Genomic DNA, 24,159 nt, shown 5'->3' with positions numbered 1-24,159 from the left:
AGGGCTTACCTTGTTTTGGGTATCACATGCAGAATAAAGAATTGTGAAGCTTTGTGCAAAATCTTCATTTCTAAACCTGGTGATGTATCAGCGACTAACTGAGACCAAAATATGAGAGATATATTAAATGATTTATGACTGAATTTTTTTTCCAAAATGGAAAAAAGTATCTGATTATTTTGTGAAAGGAACAATAACTGGTTTTCTATTCAATGTTTATTTCTGATGACTATATTGGAGGAAAATAAGAAGAAAAACCATATTTAAGATAAATAGCAAAATTCAGCACTAATATATATAATAAATGTTAAGTGCAACTATTTCTAAAGATAAGCGTGAGAAAATAAACACTGATTGCAACGAATGCATTTGTTTTCTTTTTGAAAACATAAAAGGTACCAAAAAGGTAGTAAATTTAGTATTAGAAATATGTATTGAATCTTGGAAGTCTGAAAATCCAACTGATTTTCTGGCTTTTCAGATGTTAAGTTGGAATTCAGTGTTTCCACATAAATGGTAGAAATTCAAACAGTAAAAATATTGGGATAGATTTTCATGCATAAGGGTTAGATGTCACACAGCTAACTATTTCTGAGCCAATAATGCAAGATTATTCAATATGTTTTTTTTGTTTTTTTTAATAAATTAATTCAATTAAGTAATTCCAAATCTCTCAAATTAGCAGAGAGATTTACTCCAGTTGCCTTTCTGCATTTCAAAAACATGAAATGTTGAAAGACAGCTGAAGTAGATGTTATTTGACCAGAATGCTCAAATATGAAGGTATGAAAATCCTTTCTTTCATGGTTACATGGTGATCAGAATTCATTATAAAAATTATGGAAACAACTACCATGTTAGAGTAAAACTTCAGTTTAATATAAACTAAAATAACCCCTCGATGTTTTGACCTTCACATTAAGGTCAACCATCTAGAGCAGGGTTTCCCAACCTTTTTGATGTCGTGGACCCCCCCCTGTAGCGAATGTTAAGTCACCGCGGCCCCCATAAAATCCAAAATGGAAATTTTTTATATTTTACATATCATAAAGGCGAAGTAATAAATTACAATTTTACAACACTAAATGTGTCATTTATGACAATGAAATACTGTTATAAATGAAGATATTCGGAAGAATATGAACATATCAATTAGGCCAGGTGTGAGCAACATAAGATAAAGTTTAATGAAAATATAAACTATCCCATGGACCCCCGGTGCGGACCACAGTTTGGAAAACGCTGATCTAGAGTATGCACATATACAAAGAAACAAGCTGCACTATACATGGTATGCTAAAGTTATATTGATTTGGTCAACTGCTAAAACTACTGGCCTGACCTCTGGTGAAAAAAAAATTTACTACATCAACACTAGAGTTCTGTTGTTATTATTATCTATTTGGTTACAAAAATAAATTAAGCTAGAGAGCAACATGTTCACAGAAAGTTACTCATATAAGTATACATATAAATTAAAACAGTATCAATGGTGGCCAATACAAGCTGAAATAATTGTTTAGAGTTCTATAGTCAGGGTTTGCCAGAAAACTTGAACTAAGAAGGAGACTCTAAAAGTGTTGCTGAATGAAGCAAAAGTAAATGTGCAGAATCAGGAAACTAGAACTTGGGGGGGGGGGGGGAAAGCTGTTGCATGGATATGCAGACATCAGTGAGGCAGCCGAGTGTAAGAAAGTTAATAATATGCCTGTATAATACACTTCATAAAGGAGGCTCCGAGACTGTGGTTGCAAATTGCCGACCAATCAGCATATTAGGAGTCATCAAGGTATTTAAGAAATTAGTCAAGAGCAAAATACAGGAATGGATAGATGGAAATGGGATACTGTATGGGGGGGGGGAGAGCATGGTTTTGTGAAGGGTAGATCATGCCTCAGTAGCTTGCTCACGTTTTATAATACAGTGATGGCTGAACTGGATAAGGGTAATGGGTTTATAGTGATATTGCTGGACTTTGACAGGATACCACATGGAATCCTAATCAGTCAACTGCAGCACATGGGGATGAATATAGGGTTTGGTAGATGGATAAGAGGACGGTTGATGGAGTAGAGTCCAAAAGAAGGCCTGTGAATAGTGGTGTGCAGCAGGGGTTCTGTTCTTGGACCACTGCTATTTAATTTGTTTGTTTTACCAATCTTCTTTTGGTGACTGAGTTAGCATCAGTTAGTGACAGTGGGTGTAATTTTTGAGATAAATATCTTGCTTCTTTGGCTAGACTGTCTGCTATATGATTGCCTTAAATATTTATATGAGCTGGTATCCATTGCAGTATAAAGTTCTTATTTTTCAAATTTAACATTGTTAGTTGTTCATGAATTTCTTATGAGTTTTGTTTTTCCATTTTCTAATGCTTCAAGCTTCCTGCAGATTTAGAGTCGCTGTAGATGGTTATTCCTTCTGTAATGTTTATTACTAGATTAGAGAAAACTTGAGAGCTGTTTGTATGGCTGTTAATTCACAAGTGAAGTTTAAAGCTATTTTGCCAGCTGTGGTTTTGATTTGCATTTCCTCGCTTCCAGGAAGAATTAGAAAAACCCACGAACCTCCTTGGTTGAGTGCTTCATCAGATGATCCATCAGTGTAGGCAATGATATGGTTTAGATTATTTAAGTGATGTATAATGTCAAGTCCTTTTATTTTCTTCCTGTGAATCCTTTTTTGAACAAGGTTCTTAGGAAATTTAAGTTTATCATTGTGTTTTTTGGTAGAATAGTGGAAAGGAATGGCTCTTTGCTTATTTCAATAGGCAGGTGTTCTAAGTTGATCTGTTTTCTGATTTAATGATCGTATCGTAAAGTGGATGATCTCTTTAGTCTAGATTTTCTTGTCCAGGCATCGAAAGTCCTTAGTGAAATGTGATCCTGTTAGTGAATTTAACTTTGGAGAATTTTCTTCTGTCTTCTAATATATGAAGTCCACACTCTTGTTGAGCTTTCAAATTATTTGTTGATGAGGCTGCACCTATAATAATTTTTGCTGCTCGTGATTATACTCTGTCAAGTTTTACTTTTGAGCTAGTAGAAGCTGGAGCCCAGATTGATGAGGCATATTCTATAGCGGGTCGTATGAGTGCGATATATGTAGTTTTGAGTGTCTTCGTTTTGCACCCAACTTTGTTCCACAAAGCCTTTTGATGATATTAAGCTTTTTAAGAGTTTATTAGATATATTTGTAACATGACTTGTAAATCTCAGTTCAGTATCTAGGGTTAGACCTAAGTATTTTGGAGACTGTTTTTTCTATTCTGGTATTATATATTCTGATTTGGGGGGTTGAAATTGTGTCTATTTTTTCTATCAGAGGAGAAGATGCTCAGTTTTGTTTTTTCTGGGTTTATCGGTAATTTAAGTTCCTTTTGCCCATCTTTCTAAGCCTTTTATTGAATTATTTAGGACTTTTTCAGATTGTTGAGGATTACTGCTTGTGTGCTAGATTGCTGCATCGCCTGTGTAGCATGCTATTTTTGTGTCATTTGTTATGTGAGGATGGATATTGTTCACATAGGAGTGGGCTTAAGACAGAACCTTATGGGACACACCCCAAGTTCAATGCATGTTGGAATAAATTCTATTAACTTTTACTTTCATTTTTCTTCCTTTCATGAAATCAGAAATCCAAATTAATGCATTCCCCCTTATTGCAGTATCGTATGCAATTTTTATTAATTTTTGTCTCCAAAGACGATCAAAGGCAGCTGTGAGATTCAAAAATATTGCTGTTTTCTTCTTTGGTGGTTTTTCTTGAAAGCATTTATGACTGATTAGTAAAAATAAAATAATTGATCTTCTGTACTGTGTTGAGACCTGTATTAAATTTGGTAGAAGTTAATCTCGTTATTTTCTAAGAGCCAGTTTATAAGCTTGGTATATATTATTCTTTCGTTTAGTTTGCAGAGAGTGCTAGTCAAAGCTATTGGTCTGTAGCTTTTGCAGTCACTAGGGTTTTTATTAGGTGTTAGGAAGGGTATAATGACTGATGTTTTCCAGATTTTTGGTAATTTACCTGTATTCTGTGAAGTGTTAAATATCTTCAGAAGGCAGGTTTTGGCTATTTTTCCCATGTTTTTAATCATGTGTCCAAAGATAAAATCAATTCCAGGTGATTTGTCATGGTCAGTTTGATTAATCACTGTTTCTAGTTCTGTCATTGTGAGGTCCTGAGTAAAGATGTCTTCAGAAGGATAGGATATGACTGATATGAAGTAGCATGTCACATCCTATGACATGCTACTTCATATTGGCTTAATAATGATATATTGGCTGGTACATATAGGCTTGTGGTAGACAATGAAGGATACACTGCCTGAGAGAAGACGTGTGACAAGTGTATCCAGGAAAGGAAGAGAGTTCTGATTTTCAATTTCAATAGTAAATTCTATGTGCTCATGTTGTTTGTTCAGGTGGCTGAGGAAGGTGTTTTGGCAGCCATGTGGCCAAATAATAAAAACATCGTCAACATATCTAAGCCAAACTGTAGATTTTAAAGTAAAGGAATCTAGAGCACGTTGCTCAAAAACTTTCATATAAAAGTTAGCAATTGTGTGGGGAGAGAGTCTTGAGCCCATTACCATACCTTCCTTTTGTAGGCAAAAATTTTGCCACACGAAGTAACCAGAACGTAGCACATGGGCAAAGAGAGCCATAATGTTGGACAACAATTTGTTCTGTAAGAGAAGAATTGCGTCATTGATTGGGACATTTGTAAAAAGGGTAGAAACGTCAAAACTGACTAAATCATCTTTGCCGAGTGTTATGTCTTTAATTTTATTTTATTTTATTTTTTTCAGAGGTCAGGATGTTTAGAGTTTTTTTTTTTTTTTTTAAGAGGCTGGCAGTTTTAACAGTTGACCAAATCAATGTAACTTCAGCATGACATGTAGAATGTAGTGCAGTTTGTTTCTTTGTATATATGTGAAGGTCGAAATGTTGAGCGATTATGTTGGTTTATATTAAACTGAAGTTCACAGCAGTTGTTTCCATAATTTTTATAATGAATGGAGGTGTGAAAGTTTAACAATGGCTATACTTTTCATAATTCAGAAAATTTGGTCACAATCGGAGGAGACCTCTCGTGCTATCCATTCATAAAACTCTAAAAATCTGATTGATTTTTAAGACTATTTAGATGTTATGTTGGTTCAGTTTTCCACATCAGGTACAATGTTAGGCTGTCCCTATATGCAGCATTACTGACTATAGGAACCTTAAGTTTTGTTCAAACTTGGATATATCTTGAATTCAGTTGTGTGCCTGGTATTTGCAGTTTTACTAATTATTTCAACATTGAATCCCTAACATCATTAAAACCTCAAATAATAAAAATCTGAATACCAAAAGCTGTTCAAATTTCCATTACTTGAATCAATCTTCCATCTTACATTTGATTATTTCAAATAATTGATCTTCCTCACAATCAGAACCAAGGGGAATGAAGTCATGTAAACTCATTAATCTAAACGCCAAGTGAGATATACTTGTGACATCTTTGTAATGTAACTAAAATTTATATTAAATGTGAAAGACAAAATGATCACTTGAGATCAACTGATGCAGTATGTCAGAAAACATTAAGCACAGCTGGATTAGAAATCCATTTGATCTATGTGCCATAGGATTTGGTAATGACAGCTGTGGATTTTGAGAAATACTCAATTTCTATGTTCAAGTTTTTGGATATATATGTAAAATAACCTGATTCTCAACTGGAAAGCTGAAAAGGTTCTGCTTAACAATGTTTCTCTGTGTAGCAAAAGTCAAGCTTCATGACCATTAAAACCTAAAAAAAATCCTCATGATCTACATCACTCTCTCTCTCCATGTAGTTAGCCGATTATGAAAGTACAACAGGATCATGAAAGCCAGTGAAGTTGAGGAACATGCATTAAAAGTCAGCCAAGTAAATTTTATATTTTGTTTTTATTAAGATTGCTGTTTGCAGCTTTCTTTGTCCAAACATTTATTCAGACAAAACTGAATCATGAAAAACTGAGCAATCGTGTGTCCATTTTTCTTCCAAATGTTTTCTATAATTCAATGTCTATCACAGGATAATACTAGCTCTATACTTTTTAATAGTGGAATATATATATATAACAAACATTCCTTGACTTATGTAAGAATCTCATTCATTTCTGGAGTTTTTACAAGTTTTATGTAAATTAGTTTTTATTAAACTGTTCTAATACCTCCAATGGTTGATGAAGAGTTACTAATATATTCACTGAAGGCAATCAGAAAAAAAAAGCAGTTATCAATTACAGTAAAACCCCAAAGTTACGCAGTAGGTGGGACCGACAAAAAGCGCACGCAAGTCGAATTCGCGTAACTCGGGGTATAATTTTGCATGTAATTTATATATACAAACATGCAATTGGGACCAAAGGTTTACAAAAACACCTATTTTTTTTTTAAGAAATATAATCATAATTGTAGTTTTTTGTACATAAAAAAAAGAAAGTTATTTCGATGTCAATGGTTTCATAAAATCTAATAGATTCGTCTGACGGCATAATGTCTTTTTCTTGTCACGCAAAATTTCTTCATAGCAAGCTAATGATTTTTTTATTCCTTGCCTTGTGGCTACAATTCATTCCTTGTTAGAATCTATGTCCTCCAAAATCTGTAAACCTTTCTTTTATGATTGTTCTTACTGTGGATTCCTGTAGATCGAACTTCTTTGTTAGCTCACAAATTTTCATTCCGCCTTCAAAATCCTTAATAATGTTGAGTTTTGTTTCCAAAGTCAACGTTTTTCTTTTCTTGCTAGCTGTAGAAGAATCGGACTTGCTTCTTTTGGATGACATTATTATTTTTTATGTGATAAAATTTTTATCAAGAACATAACATTAAACAATCGCAAGGGTTGTAGACTATAAAAATCATGTATGAATGGAGACCGCATGAAACATGTCAGTGCTTGTTCACAGCATGTGTGACACTGGCGAATGCGGCCAGCGCCTGAAAGATACGACTAGTAGTGAGGCGTGAAGCGGGACGGGAATACCTACATATAAGAAACCGCATAACTCCGGATTCACGTAAGTCGGGGTATGACTGTACTAAAAAGTTATTAAACCTATAAATTAATAACATTTCTATTATCTTAGTTAATGAATCCATAAAGGGTTCCAAACATAAAAACAGTCAATCAGTAGACATTAAATAGATACTGTACAACCAAGAGACAATAGCATTCAATAAACAAACTCTTATGGAACAAATGACTAAAATTAATGGAATTCCACAAACAAAAGATCATTAGTCTATGGTGCATTAGTAACTAAAAGTTGGGATAAGTGCTAGATAATAAGCTAAAATTCCTGCTCTAGACCCCAATAAGCAGGGTAGTCTTACTGGGTAACAAGATTCATCCACCACCACCACCTGAAGACATTCACAAAACATCCAGGATGGTTGGATTAAATCCACTCTCCATCCAAGAGTAGTCATTTTTCGCATGCACGCAAGCACACACACACTATTATTATTACCAGATACCTCCAGGGAATCAATCCTTCTTATTAAAATAATCTGGATCAAAGAAAGAAAGTTTTCCCACTTGTTTATAAAATAAATTACATATGACAAGCAATTATATTCTTGTTTAATTCTTTACACAAGTGTAAGCAAATAAAGTTTGCATTAGACTACTTGTATATAGAGACTGCCGAGTTCATATCAATTGACTTAGCAGCCTAGATAAATGTTTTGCATTATGTAGGCTGCTAAGACAAATTACTTCCCTTTTGGATGTATATATGTACATGGAATGTACAGTGCTTTGAAAGAAGTCAATGGATACCATAGTGTGAGGAACAAATAGCCATAGCCCTCACTTTAATAAGATGTGAACTCTCTTTTCACTGCGATGACTGCAGCAATCTTACAGGACATACTTTCCACAAGTGTATAATAGTGATCAATGGGAATTTTTGACCATTCTTCCTGTAAGCATGTAACGATGTCCTGAACTGTTGTGGGGTAAACATTCCTTGACCTCATCCGACACACCAGTTCATCCCACAGATGCTCAACAGGGTTGAGGATCAGGGCTCTATGGAGGTCAGCCAAGTGTGATGATGTTCAATGTTCACAAACCATGCAGTTAAGCAGCAGCCTTATGACAAGATGCACTGTCTTGCTGAAAGAGACAATGGTCAGTTCATAGAAATGGCACAAAGTAGAAAGCATGCATTGTCCAGAATGTTCAGATACCTCTTGGAGTTCAATGTTCATGGCACACACACAGGTCCAAGGCCAAACCAAGAAAAACAGGACCATATGATCACACGCCTTAATTTCGTAGTTGGGGTTACGCACTCTGGTAAGAGATGTTCACAGAGCATCTGGCACACCCCACCTGTCTGCTTGGTAGAGGGTGTAGTGTGATTTGTTGCTCCATAACACAGCTTTCCAAGCTTCCAAGTCCTACTGTATATACTCTTTGCACCATTGAAGACAATGCTGCATATTGGTTAGTGTAATGTGGGGCTTGCCTATTGTAGTCCTACCGTGAAAATCAATGTTGTGAGCCTTGGTTCCGAATATTTTTGTGCAGATTTGTGTACCAGTTGATGCCTGGAACTTCGCATTCAACGTGTCAGCTGACAAATGCTGGTTTTTACATATTATCCATCACAGCACACCCCATGGTCATGTTCAGTGTGCATGGTGGGTCGTCAGTCAATAATTTGCCAAACAAATAGGCCTGCAACATGGCATCCTATCATAATGCCACTTTCAAACTCTGTCAGTTCCTTCTTGCAGCCATTTCATCCGGACACAGTTGCACTGACTTGAAAGCATCATATTCCTCACCTTATACTGGCTACAAATACGACTTGTTACATGGTATAATGCACCTTGGTCATAGGACTGTTTGCTGATTTATTTCCAAGCAGTGTATGTTCAGCATCCAGAAGGATATGTAGGTGAATTTCAAAATAACTGAGAAAGATGTAAACTGTACAGATAGTTAAGTGTTCAACAAGTTAACTGTAGCCAAACACAAGGAGAACCTATCCAAGTTAGTGTGGTACTTTGGCAAAAGAGATCTTTATCATGTGTGTGCACGAGCGTCAATTAGTCAACAATTTGCCAAACAAAAAACACATGCACACACACACACACACACACACACATTATATATATTTGTGAAAAATTTCTTCAATATGAAATCAGCAAGACACACAATAACTTAAATAACTTTTTTTAACCCTTACCCTGAGATATGTCTTCAGGTTTCTTTAGCCAATGAAATTCATAACAACTAAATGAAGAATGATGTGTGCAAAGATAAAGTCAGCAAAAGCCCGTTCACTGTTTATACCAACAAACTGGCTCTTGTTCTGGGGATTAACCTGAAGTCGTAAGCACACTGAAAAAAAAAAACAAAAAAAAAAACATACACATATGCATATATAAACACACAGCAACATAAATTCATAAATGCACAATCCACACAATGTTCACTACAAAACTAATTATGCACAGATGGTTTGCCAGGGTGGGAAGAAGCAGAACGAAGAAATTTAAAAGTACTTGGGGAAATGCCCAGATATAAGTAACATCAAAACTATGGAGTGTTAAGAAGAGAAGAGGTGTCAGTGAGAAATAAGAAATAATTATCCACATAGCAGAAAGGAGACAGACCATAAAGATCCTAATCCCCAGTGTGACGACAGGAAAACAAGCAGCAATTTATTTTATTTTTTTAAACTATTTATTTATTCATTTATTTTACATACAGACCACTAGGTAAGTAAATTGCACTGCTGAAAAGCACTGTGGGGATCACTTCAAATCAAAGTTAAATTAATCTGAAATATAATACAGGCCTAGCTAGACAGATTTGACCAACTGTGATAAATCTTATGATCAATCGCAGACTGTGAAAATATCATCTCTGAAGCATAAATCATTAAAGAAAACAAAAAACACCTATGTTAACAATAAACATGTAGCCCACCTTGGGAGTTTGGATAGGAAAAGCCACAAAGACAAACATGAAAAATTAATGCCTCCACTATGATAGCTCCAAAAGAGAGATTGAGATTTATCAAAAACTAGCAACATACCTGAGCTGTGCTAAAAGTGTTTTTAAATAATGTATCTGTGGCTTTTTATCATATAATTGTGCTTCATTTTTTATGATGGATACAAGTAGTGTTTGTGTTGAAAATTTGTTTGTGTTTTTGTTACTTCTTTGTTCCTACTGCTTCTGCTTTCTGAAAATGGCATCTGTAAAAAATCACATATTGGGACACAGAAAGCTTCAGCATGAAGATCAATTTCTGCCTTGGATTTTTCCCAAGTGGATGCATTGCAAAAACTGCTTCAAATGATGCACTGAAAAATGTGAAAGATTTATGGACTGTTAGAATGAAAGAAAATAAGGAAAAAATGCATGTGAAAGCATATTGACAAATTACAACGTTTAGAAATGGGAGCTAGCATTGGGACCATAGTAGAGCTTATGCAAGAGTTGATAAAAATGAAAAGTGAAATGGAAGAATCTGGAAGATGAGATTATATAACTAAAGAGACTGGCTGATGTGAATGAGAAGGAAGTTAGTGTTACAAAGAAAGAGTCAAAGGATAATCATATATCATTGTATGAGGACTCAATAATTAGAAGTGTGATGACTAATAAAGTACACAAGACATGCTTTCTTGGTGAAACAATGAAACAAATAACTGATGCTTTGCAGAGAAGGAAAGAGCAGGCATCAGAATTAGCAGTACAGTTGTTGAGGGAGATAAAGGATAATGGTGTTGTTGGAAAAGTCATTAATATATTGCCCACATACAGTAAGTTGAGGAGAGCAGAGATCCCAAACAGCAAGATGGTTGAAGCAAAGGGGTTCAGTGTGTGAATCTGTAGAGTGAATTTGAAGCAAAGTTAATGGATTGCATTTGAATATGTTTGGGTGTTGGGTATTTAGAAAGACCATTTGCTGAGAAGGCACAGAATCAAAAAGTTAATGTAGCTAATAATGAAAAGGTACTTGCAAAGCAGGATAGCACATCTAAAGTTGCATGACAGAAGGAAAATGAATACGAGGTTGAAGATGTGGATGCAACAAACAACGATGGAATATAAAGGTGAGGATGAGACAGGTATGAATGGCAATCAAAGTCAGGATCAGAAAAAACAGAAGTGGTTAGACCAAAGAAAGAGAGAGGTGTGGTATACCAGCTACAGTAGAGAATGTTGGTGCTGGCAGAATGTCCTAAAAAAACACAGGGATTGATATGTTTGTATACAAATGTAAGGAGTATTTGCATCGATATATATACAATTTTCTGGAAGGACAGAAAGGTGAAAAGAGGAGGGGGATTGCTGTTAATGATTGCATCGGAATTGTGTCCACAAAGTGTGGAAGTTGATAGTACATGTGCAGATTTTGAATCTGTGTGAAGTTGAAATTAATAGGTTAGTATATCTGAAAAGATGCTGTTATAGGCCAGGAAATGTCGAAAATACTGATTATGAAATGATTAAGAAAATTGGCTGGGTATGTAAAAAGAAGGTGATCCTGATGGGAGACTTTAATTGCAGGGATAGAAAATGAAAGGAGGAGATAGTGTATGGGAACAATGAGAGTGAGTTTGTTGAATTTCTGAGAGAGAAATAGCTTAGGCATGTGACCGAATCTTGCAATAACTTCACAAGATATAGTTGTTAATGAGGTGTTGACACTGTAAAACTCGATGTAGCTTGAAAATACCAAAGAGCTTTACATCGATTTTTACAGAGGTCAAGAAGAAGAGAAGAAGTCTCATTAGTGTTACAAAAAAACAACCTTGTATGTCTCTATATATTTTATGCTAAATATTAATGTAAATAACCCTATGGGAATTGACTGTACTTACTGCTTTAACAAAAATTTCTAGAATGTCAAAAAACAAAAGCAATGCTTTGCCACCAGAACTTTGTATAATAGCTCTATATAGGGGCAGAAGAATGTTTACGATTTAAGTGTATAAGAAAGTTGTTTGCGAGCTCTGCATATAAACACCTTCAAAGGTTAGTGTCAAAGAGATTGGCAAGTTTCCACTGCCCGACAAGATAGGATTAAAAGAGTGCACGGAGGAGAAGAAAGAACGGGTCGGTCTTAACAGAAGATCAAGGAGTCGTGACAAATTCTTCAGGGGATTAACCCTTCGTGCAAGGTCCCGGAGAATGTGAAATAAAAAAGGGACTGAGCCGAACATTGGGAGTTATCAGAGCTGGCAGTTAGAGGCAGAAGAGTCGGCAGTTAGAACCAGAAGTCGGCAGATAGTCTTCAATAATTAAACGCAGAAATATCGGTAGTAGGATCCAGAGGACCGGACGTTACGGCAAACCCACGCCAGAGGAGAAGAATGGGAATGATGAGAGAACAGCCGATGTAAATACCCGAGGCAGTTTTAGTCAGATGTCATTGCAGCAGGAGATCTACCTAAGCTATTCGAGCACTGCAGATTGCAGTCCAAAAGCCTGCGAATTTCCCGACGAGATGCCACTGAAGCAAGACAATCCAGAAGGAAGCCTAAGATCCGAGATGAAAGAAAAGGCATAGGGACTTTAGTGCAAGACCTTTGGATGAGTGAGTGACAAAGTCTCTGTAAGTTTGTTCCATATTTTGTTGTACATTCCTTTTGTAACCTAGGAGATACGTTATAGATGGACTGATAAGAACTAACTTAATTGTTATAAGAAGTGTCCATAAGAGAGTCATTTGGCATGTTAATAATTGGCATAAGATTTGTGAAATAACTTAGCATAGTTAGTTAACCTCTTTGTGAGTAAATTAGAGTTTCAATAATTTGATTTAATAAGCAGAGAAGTAATTGAGTAATTATACTGAATAGTTATTTAGTATTGAAAGGGAAAGTTTGTTTCTTCATGCTAAAGGTCTAACAGATAGGTAGAGAGAGTAACCTCCCTATCGTTTAATTAATGTACATTGTTATTAATGTAAATAAATGTGTTTTATTTGTATGTCAATAGTGCCACCTGATCTTTTAATTTACAATGCACTGCTCCTAAATAAACTTGGACTTGTGGGCAGGAAACAACTAAGGAATTAAAAGTGTAGTTTAAGTACTTGAGAAACCATGACTTTTATGTAAACTTTATTGAAGGAATTTATGCTAGTAAGAGAGAGATCTACTGGATGCATTACCGGGTCTTATGCCGATATAGAAATACTGGTGGCGCAGTCTTAACAAATAAATTTTCCATAGGCATATGACTAGTAAATACGAAAGGTGGATAAACATAGTATGCAATAGAATATGTAAGAAAGGTTACGAAAGAAAAAGCGCACAATTAAGTAGAATAAAGATATAACAACAGCTAATTGTTGACAACACTACTACCACTCAGTCAGTGATCGTGAGGTATTTGTTTGGGAAGTCGTAAAACAAGAAAAAGTTACTGCCAAAAAAGGGATATATATGTGGAATTATAAGGTGGGTGATTATGGAAGATCTCTAGTCAACTAATGTCAACTAACATCAATAAGTTGGGTAGATGAGCTGTGCAGAAAAAATGTTCACAGTGTATGGAAATTCATAAGGCAGAATCTGACACAAGCAACGTATAGGCTGCATACCAAGGATTATGGCAGACTGAATCTGGTGGGGATAGTCGTGGCAGAAGAATAACAGTTTAAAGATACAGTGAAATTGTTGAATGAGCACTTTATCAGCATATATATCATACTAGTGTAAATGATGCCTAGCAATATATAACAGAGAGGCAAGTATTAAGAGAACTGGCAGTAAAAGAAATGAGAGTTGTATCAGGTGCTGATTGGGTTAGATGCGAATAAGGCTGTGGGAATGGATGACATTACTACGTGGAATGTGGTAATATGTCATCCATTTAATGAGATTCTTGCAGTGGGTAAGGTTCCTAAGGAATGGAAGAAGGCAAAATAGAGCCACTCTGCAAGCATGGTTCTAGGACAGAAGTTTTCAATTATAGACCAGACCAGTCTATATAACTGCAGTTGTAGTCAAGATGTTGGAGAGATTGGTTAGAAAGAGAATACAAGATTGGGTTGATGGAGATAGCTTTGTGAGGGTCAGCATTGATTTGCAAAGAGTAAGTCTTGTTTTAACAATTTACTTGCATTTTATGATAAGGTAACGAGTGTGTTAGATAAGAGGGAATTATACAGAGTGATATTCTTGGACAAAAGCATTTGAGAGATTACCGCATAAGTTGGTGTACAATCTGAAGAGGATGGGAATAGATTTTATACTGGTTAATGGATTGGTAACTAGCTTTCTGAATAATACAAGCAAGTTGGAGCAGTGTCATTGGAGCAGTGTCTCAAAGGATGGTAACCAGTGGAAGTCCCTAGGGTTCTGTCCTTGGACCCTTGCTGTTTAACTTGTTTGCTGATGATGAAAAGTTGGGGAAAATTATAAGTAGCACTGCTGATGTTATTTCTTTTCAGAAAGATTTGAATAGAATTTTAACTTGGACGAAGGAGTGGAGTGGTAGTTTAATATTAATAAGTGCAGGGTGTTGAATTTTGGAGTGCAGAAATATAAAGATGTGTATATTGACATTGTTGTACTGCAAAAAGTGGATGAGATTCAAGAGTGATGGTTGACAGCAGACTTAGAGGGCATATTACAATGTTGCAAAGAATGCACATTGTAATGATGCTATGATAAGAAGTACTCTAACATGTAGGGATAACTGGTTTTCAATGTGATGTGGAAAGATTAAAGGGTCCAGATATGAGTGAATAAAGCAATATCAGGACTTTGGAATGCCAACTATGGAGAGAGAGGTTGAAGGAATGTGGATTGCAGAGTTTGGTAGATGAAGGAAATGAGGTGATATGATATAAACCTTCAAGTTAGCGAGGGGATTTTATCAGATTACTCCAGAGGGGATTATGTATGTATGTATGTATGTATGTGTGTGTGTATTCCTAACTGCATTTCTCTTGAATATTTTCTACCACCATTTGTAATTTATTTCATTAAGCAATTTTTCAAAGTAATTACTATAGACATTCAGAATATCTATCTTCATTTTGTTATCACCTTTATCATCTCTGATTCCTTTGTCAATATTCTTTCTTCCATTTCTAAGCTTTTCAACAGCCTCTAAGACATTTGGCCACCTTCCTGATGTTTATCTCCTATTTCATATCAAAATCTTTTCATTACTTCTGTTCAGCTACTTATACACACACTGCTTCCCTTTCTTGCATTTTACTCTACATTCTCTCAGGGCATATGCTGAGTTATTTGCTAGGAACCTTTGATATGCCTATTCCTTTTCCATGTGTGCATATACATATATATAGTTCCAAATATGAAATATTCTGGTTGCCACATATGTTAATAAAATAATTGATAAGCTAATCAATTATTTCATAGTAATTTTGAAACCAGTATTTCATACCGATTAATAAAATGTTTACATGCCTATGTGTTTAATTTTTTGCTCCCATTACTTTATTTATTAAACACGTCTGTTTTATGGGTCACTTAAGTCAAAGCTATACAAGTGGAAGAAGGCATTATTATTATCAGGCGACTCCAGGAGTCCTTAGACTCATCGAGGGAGGCCCTAAACATCATGTCCACACAACCATACGACATTCTCACAGTATCATACTTTGCCTTGAACTCGCTCAATGTCATAACATCCACAAGACTCTGGAAGCTTATTCCACTCATTTACCACTCTAAAAGTAAAAAAACCCAGCTCTAACACCCTTACTAACCATACTCTTGCCCAGCTTCCATAGTGTCCCCTAGTTCTCCCACCACCAGTCCTGATCTCAAAAATATTCTCTGAATTAATCCTATAGAAACCCTTCAGCAATTTGAATGTCTCAATCATATCTCCTCTTTTCCACCTATCAACCAATTTCTGCAATCCACAAATCTTCAACCTGTTCTCATAAGGTTCATTCCATAGACCTGCTATCATCTTGGTCACTCGCCTCTGGATCCTCTCAACCTCCTCCCCATCAAGAAGAAACCTAGGTGACCAAATCTGGGCACAGTATTTGTGCCCAGATTTGGTATCTGGGTACCAAATTAAGGCTCGGTACAAAGGTACAATAAATTGCTTGTCTCTGCTCGTCAAGGTATTTTTCAACAACCAAGTGAGTTGATGAGCTGATTTAGCTACTTTTGCAATGTGCCCCCTAAACCTCGTCTCCCTATCCACCAACACTCTCAAGTCCCTGGCCTCATCAATCTCCTGGAGTACAGTTCCACCAATGTGGTATACTGCTGCTAATCTTTTCACCCCAAAATGCATAACCTTACATTTTGTCACATTAAATTGACATCCATTCTCCTTAGCCCAGAACTCCAATCTATCTAAGTCATCCTGCAAGACTTTGACATCTTCTGCATTCACTATTGCCCTACCCAACTTTGCATCATCAGCGAACAAATGAATTGTTCCACTTAGATCCTTCCCTATATCGTTAATGAACAGATTAAACAGCAGTGGTCCAAGAACAGAACCCTGTGGCACACCACTAGTCACAGGCCGTCTTTTGGACTCTACTCCTGAATAAACTACTCTTTGATATCTCTCCATCAACCAACCACCTATCCATCTCACCAATCCTATATCCATTCCCATATGTTGTAGTTTACGGATTAGTATTCCATGTGGTATCCTGTCAAATGCCTTTGCCAGGTCCAGCAGTATCACTGTAAACCCATTTCCCTTATCCAGTTCAGCAGTCACCTTGTTATAAAACTTGAGCAAGTTACTGAGGCATGATCTACCCTTAACAAAGCCATGCTGTCCCCTGTCCAGTATCTCATTTTCATCAATCCATTCCTGTATTTTTCCCTTGACTACTTTCTCCAAGACCTTGACAACGACTCCTGATATGCTAACCGGTCGGTAATTTGCAACCGTAGTCTTGGATCCTCCTTTATGCAGTGAAACTATTTTCCCCTCTTTCCACACCTTCGGGACTAAACCAGACCCGAGACTCAGATTAAACAACATGGTCAAGGGCACTGATAATTCCTTAGCCGCTTCACGCAAGACCTGTGCCGGTATACCATCCAATCCCACAGATGTATTCACATTAAGGTTCTGTAATAGACTATTCACCTCCACTTCATTCATCACAATTCCCGTATAAACTAATGGTTTCTTCATTTTTTTCAATGTCACCACCTGGATGATATACTTTTGCAAAGTGCGCGCTCGGTAACTCCACTATATTGACTGATTCAGTAAACTCTGTACCATTGTCATTCCTTAAAATCATTTTGCCGTGTACAGTTTTTTTTTGCCTGCAGCATATTGAAAGAATTGTTTGGGATTCTCTTTTGCTTGCATAGCTAGTTTCCTTTCATAATCCGCTTTTGCTTTTTTTTACCACACTCGTTACCCTTGTGGCCTACACTTTATACCGTTCATGTGCCTGCAGGTCACCCCTTTCATTAAATCCCCTCCACAGTTGTTTCTTTTTTTGCAGCTCAAGCTTAATGGCATTATTCATCCATTTAACCCCTACTTGTTTTGCTATTCAGACCCTAGGTATACAATCAGCCATAACCTCCTGTAAATGATCCTTGACCACTTCCCATGCTCTATCGAAGTCCAGCCATTGCAGTTGTTCATGCCATGGCACTGATCCAAGCAATCTTCTAAGCTTGTCATACTTGCCAGCACGGTAATTCATTGAAAATTCCACACCTTTAGCTACCTCCCAGGTAGCTAAAGGTGTGGAATTTTGATCACTCTTATGATCACTCTCGCCAATAGGTGGCAACATGGTCATATTCCTTACAGTCAAATTCTGAGATGGTATTACCAGGTCAAGCACTCTAACACCCCCTAGTATTTTCAATTACATGCTGTCTCAGATAGTTATCCCTTAATAATTTAATAAAATCCATTTCTTTCCTCACGTGTGTCCTCTCCTCCTTCCAATCAATGTTACCATAGTTGAAATCCCTCATAATAATTACCCTCCTTCCACTCATTTCATCAATTTGTTTATGCATACTATCTCCACAATCTATTCCATCACCTGGTCTATAGCAGCACCCAACTGTATATTTTATTCTGCCAGTCTCAATCACACCAAATAACCTCAAATGATCTCTTTTCACTATCCTGCGATACAACTTCAATTCTCCTTGGCTGCAGTTCATCAGCTATCATCAATAACACCGCCCCCCCATTTTATTCTCCCTGTCCCTCCTAAACACACTATACCCTACACATTCTATCCCACTAACTATATCATCTTCTGTCAGCCATGCTTCACTAATGCCAATAACCCGTGGCCAAGAAGAGTCAATCAAGGCCAAACATTCTTCCTTCTTGTTCCTAATACTCCTGGCATAAGTATACATGAAATGCAGTGATCCCTTTGTCCCACCCCTATCTTGAAGCGTTATTCTAAATATCCCATTCCCATTTTTTGTCCTTAGTACTGGCTCGAGTACATTATATACATTATTACAGTCAACTGTCTCACTGATGTCCGCATATCCACTCCCCCCCCCCTCCTTGGTAGTTCTAATTTCCCTGGATCTGCACATCCATTTTCACTTCATTCAACAACACTTTTTCCAGTCTCCGCACACCAAGTCCATTTAAATGCAGGCCATCCAACTTGTATAAGTCCTTTCGCCCATCAAACTCATTCCACACGTCCACGAATTCCACACCACACCATCTGCATAACCTGTGCATAATGTCATTTGCGATTATGGCCCTCCTTCTAAACTCCTCTCTGTCATACGCGCATTATTATTATTATTATTAATACGCGACACCTTCAGGGAGTCCAAAGATTCATCAAGGGATGGCACCTACTCTACAACTCTATCTCCACCACCTAACGAACTGCAACTACACCAAACGCCATCTACCGCCCACCACTACGACTAGCATTTTCACAGACAATCACAAAACATCTATGCCCAAGGCGGGATTCAAACCTGCAGCCTTTGGAGAGTGGATATGATAACCACATGCTCAACCAGTTGGGTAATAACATAGCCTTAAGGAATGCAGAGAACAAACCAGGGCTTCTGACCCATCCTCACCTTCTTGTGGGATGCTCCATTAACAGGTATCCATCTGGATACTAAATGAATAAGGATGGGCTGGCAATCTGGGACTTAGCTAATGCTGTATTGGCTAAACCAAAAAAAATAGTACAACATGATGAGATGTTATGTAAGCCAAGGTGTTATTAAGTCAAACAAGGCTCCCCCTGTTTTAATCAGGAAACAAAGGCAAATAATGAAAAGTCAGCTATGAGAACAAACTCAATATCAGTAAAACTGAAGAGTCACAATTAATATAAGTATCAGTATAAAGATGTGTAATTGCCAGAAGAATTAGAGACATACCATGTTGACATAATTGGTATTACTGAAATGAAATTCTGCTAAACAGTAGTAGCAAGATATTTTATTCACCACAGTGATCTGGAAAAGGAAGGAACAGCTATGGATTCAACACTAAACACAAAGATAAACTTCTCGAATGGCAGAAAAGTAGGGATGTAAGCAAATTTCAAAATTGGACATGGAATACATTTATATTTATGTCAAGTCTTACAGAAAGTTCTGAGGAAGAAGTAGAAGAATTTTTCAAATGATTAGCAAAAGCAGCTGACAAAGAAAAACTTGGTCCTTGTTCAGAAACAGCAGAACAGGAACATTCAGTTGAGGACAAACTAGTCCCGTAGTAATGACTAGTGCTACTAGTCATTACTACAGGATGTGAAATAGGTAGTGATCACCATTGAAGTAGAATAAAAATGAATATCACATTGAAAAGAAAAATATAAAAAAGCAAGCATTTCTGCCATCATCACAAAAAGATTTTTTTTTGTGAACCAAATGAATAAATTTATACAGAATAAGAGATAATGGGACAAAACACTAAACTAGTTTCATGCAAGACAGTGTTAAATTGGTTTGATTATTATTATTATTATTATTATTTTGACACCTCCAGGGAGTCCAAAGACTCATCTAGGGAGAGTGTGCCGACAGCATCGAACGATTGTCCCCCCCTTCCAACTACTAACCGCGCTCAAACTTACTTAACTGAGCCATTAGTAGCAGAGGCTCTACCAATCGACCAACCTTTGCCGGCAATTATATGGGTATCTCCATGGCATCAGAACACTCAGTGCAGGGGATAGATCTAACCTAACCTTTATACACACAATACCTAGAAATAAACAGTGGATCAAATACTACAAATATGAGATGCAAGTTCTGAGAAAAAATTAGGAGTGAACAGATAGCATCAATGGCAGAATCATATTTAAAATGAAGATATTAGGAACTTTACATTGTTGGCATTCATTAATGTTAATCACAGTTAATCGAAAGTGATGTGATCATTTAATCAGAATGAGAGAGGGTAGGTTAGAAAAACACGTGTTTCTGATGGAAGAAAAAGACCTAGAAAAAAAATAAGATTTTTTACTGACCAAGTTTGAGAAGTATCTTAAAAGACCAAAATATAAGATCTAAAAATACCATAACTGTTATTCAGAGGACAATCACTAATAAGAAGTTAGTAATAATTTAAACTTAAATATTACCATCAGAGCATCTTGTACACTGTTTGAGGGTACTTTATAGTGTACATAAAAGTAATTTATTTATGATGATATGCTGTTTTAGTTCTATACCAAAAATGTATACCTTTATTTATTAGCTAGCCCTTAAAATACTGCAATTCAACTGATTTTTAAACTTTCTGGGACATTGTTTAGAATAATGTGATTAAGGCCAAAAAAAACTCCCATCTCCACAAGTAAATGTTCTTAACTGCTGAATGGGAAGAATCTCACTTTTAAGTGAGAATCCTATTTCGGTTTGTGGCCACCAACTGCATAATCGGCAAATAGCTTGTGTAATATAATCAACTAAACATGTTGTTGAATTACAATATTTAAAATAGAAAATTCAGATCAATGGCCTTGCACACTGATTCCAAATGGGGAAGAAACAAGAAAATTCCATTCCACAACCACCGAAAGAAAAAAGGAATTAAACACGAAGTTAGCCAACTGAAGCGGATGGTAATTGCAACTCTTATTATTATTATTATTATTATTATTATTACTACTACTACTAGGCTACTCCAAGGAGTCCTTAGACTCATCGAGGGAGGCCCTAAACATCATGTCCACACAACTATTCGACATTCTCACAGTATCTACCATACCTTGCCTTTAACTCATTCACTGTCATAACACCCACAAGACTCTGGAAGCTTATTCCACTCATTTACCACTCTAAAAGTAAAAAAACCCAGCTCTAATACCCTTACTAACCACACTCTTGCTCAGCTTCCATAGTATCCCCTAGTTCTCCCACCACCAGTCCTGATCTCAAAAAAAATATTCTCTGAATTAATCCTATAGAAACCCTTCAGCAATTTGAATGTCTCAATCATATCTCCTCTTTTCCACCTATCAACCAATTTCTGCAATCCACAAATCTTCAACCTGTTCTCATAAGGTTCATTCCATAGACCTGCTATCATATTGGTCACTCGCCTCTGGATCCTCTCAACCTCCTCCCCATCAAGAAGAAACCTAGGTGACCAAATCTGAGCACAGTAGTCAAGATGAGGTCTTATCAAGGCTCCGTACAGAGGAACAATAACGTGCTTATCTCTGCTCGTCAAAGTATTTTTCAGCAACCTAGTGATTTGATGAGCTGATTTAGCCACTTTTGCAATATGCCCCCTAAACTTCATCTCCCTATCCACCAACACTCCCACATCCCTGGCCTCATCAATCTCCTGGAGGAGTACAGTTCCACCAATGTGGTATACTGCTGTTAATCTTTTCAACCCAAAATGCATAACCTTACATTTTGTCACATTAAATTGACATCCATTCTCCTTAGCCCAGACCTCCAATCTATCCAAATCATCCTGCAAGATTTTGACATCCTCTGTATTCACTATTGTCCTACCCAACTTTGCATCATCAGGGAACAAAGTTTTACTGTTAAGTTTTACTCTGTAAGTGATTGCTAATTAGTGGACACAGAGTTACTTGTTTTCTGAATTAGTATTTCGTGAAAATCTATCTAGCCAAATATTAGATTCTAGTATGAAAATCCAATAGTCGCGTCATTGCCACTTACCTGCAAGGACGAAGGAAGCAACACATGATATGAATCCTGAAAGGAAAGAATTGAAAGGGTATGTTCCAACTAGACAACAATACACAAACTGGACGATGCCTGTCAGCAAAATATATATCAAATATGCATCTATAATTTTAAGTTTTTGAGGAGTATTTGTTTTGTATTCATTATAAAAAGATGACAACACAGAGAACACACTCACAACCATTTTGCTAACACACACTTCAGTCTTAGAATAAAACCGCAAAGTTGACACGTGTCAGCATTAACGTTATCAGTTCGAAGGAACAAAAATTTGCAAGATATGTTGCTAAATTTTTTTAAACAGCATTAAAGTACTCCAAACTAAAAACAATGACTTAACATGAACAAAAAAAGCAAATATATAAACTGCTTTGCTTCAAGATCCCCTCATTTATTATTTCTTCTGAGTTAAAAGGTGGCGCATTCGGCATATGCAATACAATTTAGTGACACGCCGACCAAATAATTAATAAATCAGCGTTTTTAATAGCAAATAGCGACTGGTGGATTTTAATGAAATCAGGAAAGCATTCAATCCAGTTTGCCGACTTCTAGCAAGTGTAATATATTAATCGCTAATTATAGTTGCTTTCCCTTCTTACATTGACACAGAAATAGAGAAAATACATAAACAGGCCTACCTGTATCGCTATGCAGATATATAATAAATACATACGTATATGCATGACGATATCATTATTATTATACAGTAGGGGCGAATGCTGGTCTTTAAATTCACGCTTGATCTTGTTATCATTCAGGGAGTGAGAGGTGTGATTGAAGTCTAATTAGCGGAATGATGAATTTCGGACCATTTAAAACTATATATTTAGAAATTTATGTACATTTAATCATACAAATACAACATTTATTTTGCAAATGATATTCTATATTTTTCAATTTAGCTACTTGAATAAAAATTCTACCCTACGGTTTTTCTTTATGAACTGGTCAATAACATCTTCATAAAAATTGGTTGTAACTTAATTTTCCCAAGCAACATGCACACTTGTAAAGGCTGGCTGACGCTGACTGGCTAGAGCTACTTTTACTGCGTATGGCCAGTGTTTAAGACGACGTGAAGGGAGCGAAAATGGCTATGAGCGTGCATGAAATCACAGTGTTGCAGCGAGGACCTGGAAGCTCTCACAACCGAGCAAGCATCGGCCTTCGAAACACAACACAAAGCTCAATTATTGCCGCGCAAGCTTCTGTCGACAAAAATAAAAGCCTAAATGGAATGCTTATAAATGCATGCATTTATTAAGAAATAACTATTATTTCTTTCTCAATTAATGAGCTTGCACAGCAAGCATGGAGAATTCGTCCCTGTTATACAGGTATCCCCTTGGAATCAAAAGATTCATTGCAGAGACCCAAACTACCCACACAATATCTATGATGATACCTCTTCTTTAAATCGTTTACAGACGAAGCACTCACAACTGAGTCAGGTAACGCATTTCATTTATTTACCACACTCCAAGCGAAAAATCTAGTCCTCACATCCTTGTTAACCACATTCTTACTTAATTTCCAGAGATGATCTCTTCTCCTTCTACCACTATCCCATTGCTGAAATATTTCCCCTGCATTCAATCGTATAAAAACCTTTTAGTAACTTGAATGCACTATCATATCCACTCTTCTCCACCTATCAACAACCTATGTAATTCACAAACTCTCAATCTATCAAATGTAGGGACATTCCTTATATCACTCACCAACTTGGTCACCCGCATCTGAATCTTTTCTACCACTTCCTCATCTCCAAGGAATCCATGCGCCCAGACCTGAGCACAGTAATCTGGATGGGGACGAATCAACGCCTTATAAAAAGAACGTATCAACACCATACATACCTCCACCGCTACGTAAATATGAGGAAACTAATTTTTGTGCCTTCTAATAGCATATCTTTACTATAGTTCGCCCACCGTTTGTAGACCTCTCCTTGGCATTTTGC

The 24,159-nt window shown here is 36.6% G+C and overlaps 1 protein-coding gene across 1 annotated transcript in view; it reads right to left on the bottom strand.

Annotated features, from left to right (window-relative positions):
• Positions 1-22,609, bottom strand: part of Dad1 (dolichyl-diphosphooligosaccharide--protein glycosyltransferase subunit) — a 44,588-nt gene extending 21,979 nt beyond the window's left edge. The window contains exons 1-2 of the mRNA XM_090397529.1: positions 22,167-22,609; positions 9,245-9,399 (exon numbers count right to left, since the gene is read on the bottom strand). Of these exons, the coding sequence (XP_090253655.1) occupies positions 9,269-9,399; positions 22,167-22,377 (342 nt within the window). The 5' untranslated portion in view covers positions 22,378-22,609 and the 3' untranslated portion in view covers positions 9,245-9,268. The remainder of the gene's footprint in view (positions 1-9,244; positions 9,400-22,166) is intronic.
• Positions 22,610-24,159: the final 1,550 nt, after the last annotated feature.

This window comes from Typopeltis vanoorti, chromosome 9, assembly GCF_054136105.1.
Source record: "Typopeltis vanoorti isolate ZY-2024b chromosome 9, IOZ_Tvanoo_1.0, whole genome shotgun sequence".
Taxonomy (NCBI): domain Eukaryota; kingdom Metazoa; phylum Arthropoda; class Arachnida; order Uropygi; family Thelyphonidae; genus Typopeltis; species Typopeltis vanoorti.
The sequence above is the reverse complement of the archived record's forward strand: the minus strand, read 5'-3'. Positions and strand labels throughout refer to the sequence as shown.